This window comes from Micromys minutus (genome assembly GCF_963924665.1).
Source record: "Micromys minutus genome assembly, chromosome: 3".
In the NCBI taxonomy this organism is placed as follows: domain Eukaryota; kingdom Metazoa; phylum Chordata; class Mammalia; order Rodentia; family Muridae; genus Micromys; species Micromys minutus.
The window spans coordinates 58797510-58810020 of record NC_137972.1 but is presented as its reverse complement, the minus strand read 5'-3'; the positions used below and the strand labels follow the sequence as shown (position 1 = coordinate 58810020).

Below are 12511 nucleotides of genomic sequence, written 5' to 3'. Positions count from 1 at the left end.
GAGAGTTTTGCTAGGTATAGAAGCTTGGGCTGACACTTGTTTTCTCTTAAGGTCTGCATGATGTCTGTCCAGGATCTTCTAGCTTTCATAGTCTCTGTTGAGAAATCGGGTGTGATTCTGATTGGTCTGCCTTTATATGCTATATATATATATTTTTGTTACTGCTTTTAGTATTCTTTCTTTGCTTTGGGCACTTGGCATTTTGACTATTATGTGTGGGGAGGAATTTCTTTTATGGTCCACTCTATTTGGAGTTCTATAGGCTTCTTTTATGCTCATGGTCATCTCATTCTTATGGGTAGGGAAGTTTTCTTCTATGATTTTGTTGAAGATTTTTACTGTGCCTCTTATTTGATATTCTTTGCCCTCTTCTATTCCCATTATTTGAGGTTTGGTGTTCTCATTGTGTCCTTGATCTCGTGGACTTTTGGGTTAGGAGCTTTTTGTCCTTTGCATCTTCTCTGACTTTTTTTTTCTATGTTTTCAATGTTTTCTTCGGCCTCCAATATTCTCTCTTCCATCTCTTGTAGTCTGTTGGAGATGCTTGCATCTGTGATTCCTGATTTCTTTTTCAGGTTTTCTACCTCCAGGGTTGTCTCTTTTAGTGTTTTCTTTATAGTTTCCATTTCCATTTTACATTCCTTCTTCAATTCCTTCATCTCTTTGATTCTGTTTTCCTCTAGTTCTTTGATTTGTTTGATAGTTTTTCTTGTTTCCTCTTTATGCTTTTCCTCCCATTCTTGTTTAATGATCTCTATCATCATCTTGTGTATAATTTTGGGTCTGAGTCTTCTTTATCTGGAGTGTTTAGCATTTTGTTGTTTGCTGTGATGGAAGAGCTGGGTTCTGTTGTTGCCAGGTTGTCTTGGTTTCCCTTTGGTAAGTTCTTTTGCTTTCCTCTTGCCATCTTGTTTTTTGTGATTATACATGGTTTTGTTGTCAGTGATTGGTTCCTGTCTCTCCTGTGTACCTAGGCTTTGTTCCTGAATCTCCGTTGTTCCCGGTGGCAGATGGCCTGAGCATTTGTTCTGCTAGCAAGGGCCCTCTGGGTGGAAAATGTTCCCTATGGCAGAGTTCCTCCTCCACTGAACTACTGGGGGGGAGGAGGCGCAATTTCCCTGAGATTGGCCCAGACTTCTCTGCACTCCGGCCACTCACAGCGTTGTCTCACCAGGACTGTGTCTGTTGCTCTAAGCTGTTCCTAGTAGCAGATGGCCTGAGACCCTCTTCTGCCTGCCGGGCCTGCCAGGTGGAAACCAAGTCCCTACTGCAGAGTTCCTGCTCCCCTGAACCAATTGGGAGGGGGCGCATGTTTTCTGGGTGCTTGGCTCAGACCTCTCTGTGCCCCGGCTACTTACAGGGCAGTCTCACCAGGACTTTGTTCCTGGACCTCAGCTTTTCCTGGTGGGAGATTGTCTGAGCTCCTATTCTGCATGCATGGGCCTGCAGGGTAGAAACCGATACCCTATGGTAGAGTTTCTGCTATCCTGAACCAATGGGGGGGGGTGCGCTTTCTGGGCCCTCTGACCAGACCTCTCTGTGGCTTGGATAGCTACTCATAGTGCAGTCTCACCAGACGTGGGTCCCTGGATCTCCCTAGATACACAAATATTAGTAATGCAAACAAATTTGCCGACAGCACGTACCTAAGTTCTATATGGCACACATGGAATATGTATATATACAGATTATTCATCTATATCTACTGAATAGTGGAGTGTGAAAAATGCGGTATATGTAAGTATTCTTTGCAGCCTTCAACCTTTTTTTCTCAGAAAATTATTATGTCATATATATATATATATATATATATATGTGTATATATATATATATATATATATATATATATATATATATATTATTCTACTAATCCTAGTGCCATATATTTTTTAAATATTTTCATGTGTCTGGTCAATTATTAGTAATATTTTATGTTTGGACTTGTGTTCTAAACTATTTTTGAAGTCCTACATTCTTTCTTATTGACATAATCATTGCTACATGCCATATTTTTGTTCACATTTTCAAGTTCTCTAATGTGAGGATCAGTTCTAGAGCATATGTGCCTAAGACACATTTTAACAACCCGATGTCAGTGGTTCCTTTCACTCTCTTTGTATTCATTTATCCAGACTTGAAGCAGAATGACATGGATTTCACCTTAAGTAAGATTATACACAGTGTTACAGAATAAGCGAATCAGTGAGGTAAAAGAAAAATGAAGGAATAAATTCACAGAGTTCACTCAGCTTACTGAGGCAGAATAACAAATCTAGGGGAACTCGGAGTTCAAGGCTGACTCAGAACATTTGGGAGTTCCTTACCCAGCTTTTTTGCAGAACGTCTAAAATTGCGCTATAAAATCACAGACAGAAGCAAGCACATCTTGTGTTACTGAAACCAACGTGGCAGTGGCTCATGGATTTGGACTTACCCTGTCAAGAGCTGCTTTCTCAAGTTCATTTTTAGCTACAGCTAACTTTTGTTCCAGTTCAGTGAGCTGTTGGGCCTGGAATGGAAAAGAAAGGCAGCACATTTCAGTCAACCCTGCAATCTACTCCATACTTTTGTCTTTTGCTGCAAAAGAATAAAAGCAAAAAAGAATATAGCTTGTTAATTTAACTTTCATATTAAAAATATAAAGTCACACAGTCATTTAATATGTATACAAAATCAGTATGATCTGAATAAATGAGGACTAAAGTCTCATGGGTTGGAACAACTTTGTGAAGACTAATTGAAAACTTTCTTATTTGTAAGTCTTGTTATCAGAAATGCTTCTAATCCTGAAGGACTGAACTGTATCTCCATGACTTGCTGTGATGATGCTTGACTTTTAATTTTTTATTTGGTGATAGAACAACTGATAATAGAATTAGATTTAAGTAGAGCACTGTTTCCATCTGTCTGTTTTTATAAAATATGAATATCACACTCCATGTGAAGCTACCATCTCCAAATCACCAGGACAGAAAATGTACTCTTCCAAAACCAAGTCAAGAAGAGCCTGAACATGGACATTCTAGCCTAGATAGGTATATAGACATGTTTAACATGAGCTGTCCAGTCTACAAATTTTTGTTGTGGTATTTTAGTAAATTTAATACAGCAATACTTGTTCTTTCTCTTTTCAAGTTACCCTAGCTCATCTCTTCATGTCTTCAAATGGTGTAATGGGACTCTTCAGGAAAAGTAATAGTAACTTCTTATTTTAAAATCGTTATTTCTTTATTTTCTAATAAAAGCACCAAGCTAACAGCCATATTCTATATGCAGAAGACCTGGTAAATAGGTGCATGTCTGTATGTCTGTCTCTGACTTTTTACCTCCTCTCAGGACTCTTTTCTTCCTATTATGTTGCCTTGTCCAGCCTCAATTTGAAGAGATTTTTTTGCCTTGTCTTATTGTATCTTGTTTTGTTGTGTTTGCGTGATGTCTCTTGGATGCCTGATCTTTTCTGAAGAGAAAAAGAGGGACCTTGGAGAGAGGGGAAGTGGGGATATGTGGGAGGAATGGGTGAAGGAGAGACTATGGTCAGGATGTATTTTATAAGAGAAGAATTTATTTCTGATAAAAGAAGGATGCATATTCTAATTTTGCCTTAGTTATATGATGTTGGAAAAAAAACAGCTGACTCTTTTAGTCAAATGCATCAACAGTTTGGAGAGGTTTACTACCAACAAATACATGGTATCTGTACTACTTTGGCTTGTGATTTTCTAAGTGTATCCTTCCAGTTTGATGTGGTTTATATTATGCACAAGAAAAATTAAATGTTTTTTTTTTATCCAATTTGTGTTAGTAATGCTGCCCTCTTATTCCCTATTGGGATTAATTCAATCATATCCTAATATGAAGAACACTGACTTTGTACACATTCTAAACAATGATTGTGTGTACTGACTATACAATGAAAAAATCGTGGAAGACAAAATCTTCCTGTCTTTGTACCTGTCTAATGTGAGCTCATGACAGCCATTACTAAGAAAATGAAGTTAAAAGACAAAATAAGGAAGAATGTGGGAATCTACCTTAATTACTGTCCTTGTGCTAGAGAAATGAAATGGCTTATTGATGGTAAAAACTTGCTATTTTTTTTTCTAGAGAACTAAAGTTCAGTTCCCTTTAGCCTGTTCATAACAGCTTTTGCCTCTAATTTCACGTTCCCCAGTGGCTGCTCCTGGTCTTAAAAGGAACATGCACATACCCATGTAAAGGTACCTACACACATTCCCAGAATTTTAAAAATTAAAATCTTTAAAAAAATAAATTTAAGAAAAAAGTTCATGTCTTTGTTCCTGTGTCTCGTTCTTCCTATCAAGAGCATGCTTACGTTCTTGATTCTCAATGGGCTATTGCAAGTTCTAATGCTTTTTATGTTGGAATATAGGCAAGTACTTAAGAAACGGGGCATGAGATGGACATAGCAAACTACCTGGTGGGGTGGAGTAGCTCTCATTATATCTCCATTAAAGAAGCCAAATTAATACTAAACCTGAACAAAAACGGGCCAGAAGAAATGTATAATCATGCATATGCCTAACCAACAACACAGGCTTCCTTCCAATCCATATAAACTTGAATTATATCCATACATATTGTAATATATCCTAAAATATGTCTGTGGTCAGTCCTTTCAGCCTTTGAGTGTAGTTGGTGCCACAGTGCAGCCTATTGCTAAATATGAGAATCATTTTGACAGTTCTTTTGATGAGGAGAAACAACTCATGAAATGGACACTTAAGACTTCCAATGTAAATAGCCATTTTGTTTTTTCAAAACCTAAGTTTGTTTGCATAAAAGCAATGAATGAGCTGGAGAAAGGACTGAAGGAACAGAAAGGGTCTGCAACATCATGGGAAGAACAAAATTATCAACTAACCAAACCCACCACAGCTCCAAAGGACTAAAACACCAACCAATGAAAATCAGGGCAAGCATAACTAGACTTGGTTCTGTCTATGTTTCTCTGTCTCTGTCTTGCCCTCCCTCCCTACATCTACCCTTCTTTCCTCCCTCCCTCCCTCCCTCTCTCTCTTTCTCTTTCTCTTTTTCTGTCCCCCCTCATTTGTGTGTGTGTGTGTGTGTGTGTGTGTGTGTGTGTGTGTGTGTGTGTGTGTTTGTGTGTGTGTACCACAAAGGTAAGTGTAGAAGAAGAGGTCATGAAGAGGGGATGCAGGAAATTGAGAGAGGTTGTAATGAGACAGAAAAGGAATAGAGCTGAGGTAAATACAGTATGCTCACGTAGGAGATGCCCAAATGAAGAAAAGGAGAACAAAGTTTGGGTGCTGTAGTTATAAATTCCTCTTATTTTTAAATATTTATTTATTTTTTACATATGGGAATTGAACTCAGGACCTCTGGAAGAACAGTCAATGATTTCAACCACTGAGCCATCTCTCCAGCCCCCAGTTATGATTTTTGTCCTCCTATTTCTTAGCATGTCCAATTTTCAGAAGCTTGTCATATGAACCCAGCTCCTGACCTGTAAGAAGCCTAACCATGTAAAAATGTCTGGTACAGGCCAGTTCAGCACAACTCAGCTTCATGCTTTTTACAAGAATGGAGTGAGTCCAAGCCTCAGCTCTCTGATGCTCTCCAGTCTTTTACAACTTTCTTTTTTTCTTATTTTTTATCAGATAAGCTCTGTATTTACATATCAAATGTTATCCTCCTTCCCCTCACCCTTCTTCCTCCTCACCCTTGCCTCCACAAAGGTGCACCCTCTCCCAACCACCCTCTCCCACTTCAGCACCTTGGCATTCCCCTACACTGAGAAACAGACCTTCACTGGACCAAAGGCCCCTTCTTGAATTGACACCAGTGAATGCTATTCTCTGCTACATATGCAGCTGGAGTCATGGGTCTCTCCACGCATACACATTGGCTGATGTTTTATTCCCTGGGAGCTGTGACATATTTGGTTGGTTGACAGTGTTGTTCTTCACATGGGATTGCAGACCCTTTCTGCTCCTTCAGTCTTTTCTCTAGCTCCTTCATTAGGTTCCCTGTGTTCAGTCAGATGGTTAGCTGCAAGCATCCTCAACTGCATCTGTATGACTCTGGCATAGCCTCCAAGAAGGCATCTATATCTGGCTCCTGCCAGTAAGCACTTCTTGGCATCAGCAATATTGCTTGGGTTTGGTGGCTGCCTTTGTGTTGGATCCTTAGGTAAGGCAGTCTCTGAATAATTTTTTCTTCAATCCCTGCTCCTCTATTTGTCTCTGTATTTCCTCCTGTGAGTGCTTTGTTCTACCTTCTGAAAAGGACTGAAACATCCACATTTTGGTCTTCCTTCTTTTTGAGCTTCATAAGATCTATGAATTGTTTCTTGATTATTCAGAGCTTTTTGGGTTAGTAACCTCTTATCAGTGAGTGCATACCATGTGTGTTCTTTTGGTTGGGCTACCTCATTCAAGATGATAGCTTTCAGTCACATTCATTTGCCTAGGAATTTCATAAAGTCATTGTTTCTAATAGCGGAGTAGTACTTCATTGTGCAAATGTAACACAATTTTGGTATCCATTTCTCTATTGAAGGACATCTGGGTTCTTTCAAGCTTTGGGCCAATATAAATAAGGCTGCATTGTACATGGTGTAGCATGTGTCCTAGTTATATGTTGGAGCTATTTTTGGGTATATACCCAGGAGTTGTATAGCAGGCCTTCAGGTATCAATATGTCCAATTTTCTGAAGAACTGCCAGACTGATTTCCAGAGTGGTTATAATTTCTCCATCACAGAGGAGTGTTCCTCTTTCATCCTCAACAGTATCTGCTGCCACCTAGGTTTTTGGTCTTAGCCATTCTAACTGGTGTGAGGTTAATTTTTAGGTTGCTTTCATTTGCATTTCTCTGATGACTAGGGATGTCCAGCATTTCCTTAAGTGCTTCTCAGTATTTGGTATTCCTTAGCTGAGAATTCTTTGTTTAGCTCTGTACTTCATTTATAAAAATAGGATTATTTGATTTATCTGGAGTCTAACATTTTGAGTTCTTTGTATATATTAGGTATTAGTCCTCTATCAGATATACGATTGGTAAAGATCCTTTCCCAATCTGTTGGCTGCTATTTTTTCCTCTAGACAGTGTCCTTAATTCACTTAATTCCCACAGAACTCTGAAGCTCAGCATGTTAGCATGCCTGAGAACAATACTTTTTCCTCCAGAATTCTCATTGTTTCCTTTTACCCCCTTTCTTTACACAGGTATTTTAAAGCTATGCTGTAATCAATGACTAGGTTGAGGATGAAAAGTGAAAATTAGAACTTGGGAGCAGAAAGGAAATTAAAACTTGATGGTGGAATGAACACTGTAAGTATGACTATAGTAGAAAGTGAAAAGGCAGAAATATCTCAGATTAACTTTCCTTCCTTCCTTTTTCCCTCCCTCCCTCCTTCCCTCCCTCCTTCCCTCCCTCCTTCCCTCCCTCCCTCCTTCCCTCCCTCCCTCCTGCCCTCCCTCCCTCCCTCCATTCTTTCTTTCTTTTGTAGTTCTTTTTATTTTAAGAACTTAGCTTCACATAAGCTAGACAATAAATAACAGCAATTTGGTGTTTAATGTATAAACTGTGATTTTTGTTTCTAAACACAAATTCAGTGTGTTGGGTTTGGGGTAACCTATGTGATGATCTGTCTGATGTGTGGTCAGTTTTAGGAAGCAAATCAGGAAAATGGTACCAATAAAGGGGCCATAAATTTTATCCTTTTGTCTGTAATATTTGTCCCAGTGGTTCTGATAGCCATTTGTTTGTGCCAAAACCATCATTTATGAAAGAAAGTAACCACCACAGAGACACAAACCATACAGAGGTATCTATGTAGCAGATTTTCAGATAAAATTTAATAAATATTATAATCCTACCTAGAAAATCTTTTGTGTTGGTTGTTTCCTGGAACTAACATTATGAAATAAATAAGTCTATGTTACATTTTAAATAAAAGATAAAATCTATAATATATTGTTTATGAGTATGAAGAAACATAAGTTCATGAATGTGCATGTTTACGTGTCTATGCTTGTGTGTTCTGGCATGTATGGTTCTGTGTATTTGTGGCTTCCTATAGAACAACATAAAAACAGTACAGAGATCCTAAGACAGAAGTGTTTTGTTTTGTTTTTTTGCGGGGGGGGGGGAGAGCAGCAACTCTACTCCCACATTCTGTATCACATTAACACATTAACTAAAATACAAATTAATGGCATTAAAATAACAACCTAATTCTCAAATGTTGATATTATAATAATTAACCACCAAAACTGCCTTGAAATATGATTTCTATGAAGAATCACTCCACCTTAGCTCTCTGATGAACTGTTTTACCAGTGCTTAAGTATTATGTTAAGGAGTAAGATATATCTCGATGGGCAAGCAGTATTCAATAGATACTGTTGGGCAGGCATGTGAAAATAAGGAGAGTTTGTTAGAGAGTGGTGAACAGGTAATGATGGATAGGTAGATGAAGAATATAGACAAGAAGTAGACAAATAGTGATAATAGCTGCTGATGAATGGGTAATGGTAAGTATGTACTGAGAGACTGATGCTAGTAAACAGGTAGGTCTAGAGAAATACTTGTGCATAGTTCCTGTTAGGTAAGTATTGATAGAAAGGTGTTGGTGAATAAGTTACGGATGAATTAACACAGGATGGAACACACTGATGTATATGTGCTGGCAGAGAGGTAAGGATAGTTAAGGACTTATAGTTTCTTGTGAATAGGATTGGTGCTAAGGGATATATCCTGATGGACAGTTGCTGGTTGCTAGCTACCGAAAAACAGTTGTTGGTAGTTAAGTATTTGTATATATGTGCTGGACATTATTATAATAAAAGCCTACTCACTCTTTCTTTCTCTTCCTCCTTTTTCTCCTCCTCTTTTCCTCTTCCTTTTCTTTCTTCTCCCCCTTTTCTTTTTATTCCCTACATCACCTAAATGCAGAGTAAGTGCCTGTTTTTTTCCTCTGTATCACAGTATGGATATTGTTATGTCTAAATTTAAGTGTTTTAAATATTCACCAATTCTTGAACCAATGGGAATAACATGAAATGATTACTCTTAGGAAGCAAAGCAAAGAGACGCAAACACCTAATTTGGCTTGAGTTCACCAGAGACTTGTAAATTTTTGTTTAAATAATGTCTCTAAACAAGTGAGTCTTACATTTCAAGTTAGTGAGAATCAACCAATTTTCTGAAACACAGAGATCTCATATTCCAGGTATACGATATTTATTTGTTACTGAAAAATGTTGACATTTCTGGAACATGGCAAAGTAAGTGGTTCTAAAGTACTCTAAAGTATCAGCTGTGAGCAAGCTGTGCCTGAAAGGCTGTCAGTAGTAGAAACATGGAACATCCACTAAGCACATAAATCTTTTACTTGGAGAAAATTTCCCAACCAAAGTCTCAAGAGCTGTGACTCTAATTGGTCAGATTTTTGTAATGATGTTAAAGTACTTCCTCAATGTTTCTGTATTCTCACTGGACTTATCAATTGTCATTTACACTTTGAGACAATATAATTAGATTGATGAGCTATTTGAGTATCAGAACTCAGTCTTTACTGGTATAATTTGCAGCAGTTTGCTATGCTGTAAGAAGAAAGATTGTTTGGACTAAGGTACATTCATGGTCTTTTAGTCATCCTTATAGTCTATTGAATAGGGCAAGCTTTATGTTTGTAAGAATTTTCATGTGGATTTGTTCTTTCTGTGACAAATCATGGGACACACCTTGCATTCATCCATGACTGGCCAGTATTTAAATCTCCTTCATTCACTGATGAAAGCTAGTTCTGGGGCTGGAGAGATGGAAGAGTACTTTGAGGGTATACAATGCTCCTTCAGCAGTCCTAAGTTTGGTTCTCAGCACTCACATATAATATCAGCAACTGAAACTCTACCAACAAGAGATCTGGCATCCTTTTCTGGAATCTGAGGGTGCTTGACCTTACATGTTCTCAATCACACACACACACACACACACACACACACACACACACACACACACACACAATTAACATTCTTTTTTGATGTAGAAAAGTCCTAAGAATTTCCTAATAACTCTTTTTTAACAGTCAAACAGTTTTTGGTTAACATCATGGCAATGCTCACTCTGAAGTTGGCTTGCCACACTCCCATAGATTCATCCAGGAGAAAGACAAAAAGATCACAAATTAACCCGGACAGCTTGGAGCTCATGTTTTGAGCCTGAGGAAGGTTAGCACGATGTTGGCAACTTATATTTGCATTCTCTCATGGCACTGGACCAAAGATCTCACATGATGAACAGCATAAGCTGTGTTCCTTATGAATCGACCTCTAAACTAGAACCAATAGTGTTAAAGTCTACATCTGCAAGCAAAAAAGCAGGGAAGTATAATGGGAAAAGTTCAGTATTTTAATGCACAATATAAGAAATGGTTCCATGGCAGTTTCCTAATAATAGTATCTGCCCTTATAAATTATATGGAAGAGTAGGCCACATGTCATCAAGCTCAGGTGAAATTCACTTAGCTGATCCACATAGGTCATTCAAGTTATCAGGGCACCACAGCCAAGCTAATCAAATACGAGTGATTGCTATGTATTGATGAGGGAATACTAAGTGCCAAGAATATGTAAAGCATTCCAGGGAATCAATGGAAATAAAGAAATTGGTGATTATTCATAAACAAATATGAAAATATCTCAATATTTGAACAATTCCATTGCTATCTTAATACAGACCGGTTTAATTCAATCCCACTTCTTGTAATCAACATCCTTTTGTTTATATACTTGATAGCCTATTGCCTCAGTATATCACCAGAGGAGCAATATTGACAAATGAGACTTGTATTTGTTTTGCTGATCACTGAATCAATACTTTTCAGAATAGTGCAGACTGCACAGGGCATGTTTAGTAAACATTTCATCAGTGAGAGAGCAGGTGAGTAAACAGGATGCTAAGCCACATGCTGAACTAGGAGACAGGACTCTTATTTTCTGACAGCTCTGTTTAATCATCTTGGCTACTGAACTACAAGAATGATGATTACTCAATATGTACTTGCATGTAAACATGCTGAAGCAAGTGATGGCTTCTTGGTACCCTGATTTCTTTCTGATCTCTTCCTCTGGCAGTTACTAGACATGGCAAAGAGTAGCTCCATCCAGGATAATGCTTATAAAGATTGAAGGCTTGTTGACCTTAATGTCTAGGGTGCTAAGAGCATAGTACACACAGTGCATGCACAGAATTTTATAGATTTCAGGACTAAGTTAGTTGAGTTATTTAGAAATTTTCCTTATTTCTCATAAAAGAATAATTTGCTGAATGTCAAGATAACCTCCATTTGTGCAAATCTTGCTGCTATAAGAATGGATTTAGCCAGTTGTGTGTGCCATGCAAAGAGTACAGGCTGTACTGGATGCTTTTCTAAACACTCTTTGCATATTTTGTTCAACAATTTAATTTTCTGAAAGCAACACACACTAAAAAGCACCTGTCCACAAAAATTCCTTTTTCTCAATATGTGTTTTTTCTTGCAAATTCTTTTTTGTTGTTGTTGTTAGTAGGAAAAAACCCCAAAACAATAAAAAATAAAGTTCATTTTAGTTCCTTCATTGCTATTTCAAAGTGAAACTAGTAGAAGCAAAGTGTGATTGAGCTGCTTACATCTGCTGGACTAACCAGGGGGAGGGAGGCCCTAGGCTATTAAGGTCTAATAAAACAAAACAAAATACTGTTAACATAGCTAAATATTGATACTTGGTAAAGGAAATAACTAGACCTCAGTTTTGAAAATGAAGATTGTAAATCCAGTATCGTAAATCATTTCTCAGTTCTCATAGTTTAAAACAATGGTCTCAAATAACCGTTGTTTGAAGAGACCTATTGCTTCACTTATAATGAGGAATACTCAATATTGTAGTCTTCTTTTCATTTGTAGTATGAATATAAACAATTTTGGGTATTTGATACTGCCGATCACATTTACTCAAAGGTAATGCCTACCACATTATGGAGATTCTGAGTGTAAATTTATTGACTGAGATCTTGGTGGGATTTAGAATTATTTAGAAAACATATCTCTAGAGATGTTTATGGGGGTAGTTTCCGAGAAAAACCCCAAATGTTGTCAGTAAAGTCTCATGAGATAGGGTTTCAGGTCGCATGGAAAAGGTACATTCGACGTAGGTGTTAATGTCTCTGCCTTCTGAGAATGTCATCAGCAACCCAACTCTCCTGATGCTACACACTCCCAACAATACTGCAGTACACTGTCAAACTCTGAGTTAAAAGGTAATTTTGCTTTCTTAAGCTTCTTTCTTCTGGTGTTTTGTCACAGTGGTGAGAAAACTAGCTTCTTTGTTCAATGACAATTCATATAAAGAGCTGAGAAGTGTTTGGGATTATCAGTCTCTTGGACTCTATTTAAAAATTGGGAGTTCTTAAGTTAGAAATATAAATGCAATTGAAGGTTAAACAAACAAACCCCTCCCACCCCCACCCCTCCAAATAAAAAAAA

At 37.8% G+C, this 12511-nt stretch overlaps 1 protein-coding gene across 1 annotated transcript in view; it reads right to left on the bottom strand.

The window, feature by feature from the left end:
* The window catches only part of LUZP2 (leucine zipper protein 2), a gene marked incomplete at both ends in the record, with an annotated part of 401913 nt that overhangs the window by 73491 nt on the left and 315911 nt on the right, over positions 1-12511 (bottom strand). The window contains one exon of the mRNA XM_080914040.1: positions 2435-2509. Coding sequence (XP_080770166.1) covers positions 2435-2509 — 75 coding nt within the window. The remainder of the gene's footprint in view (positions 1-2434; positions 2510-12511) is intronic.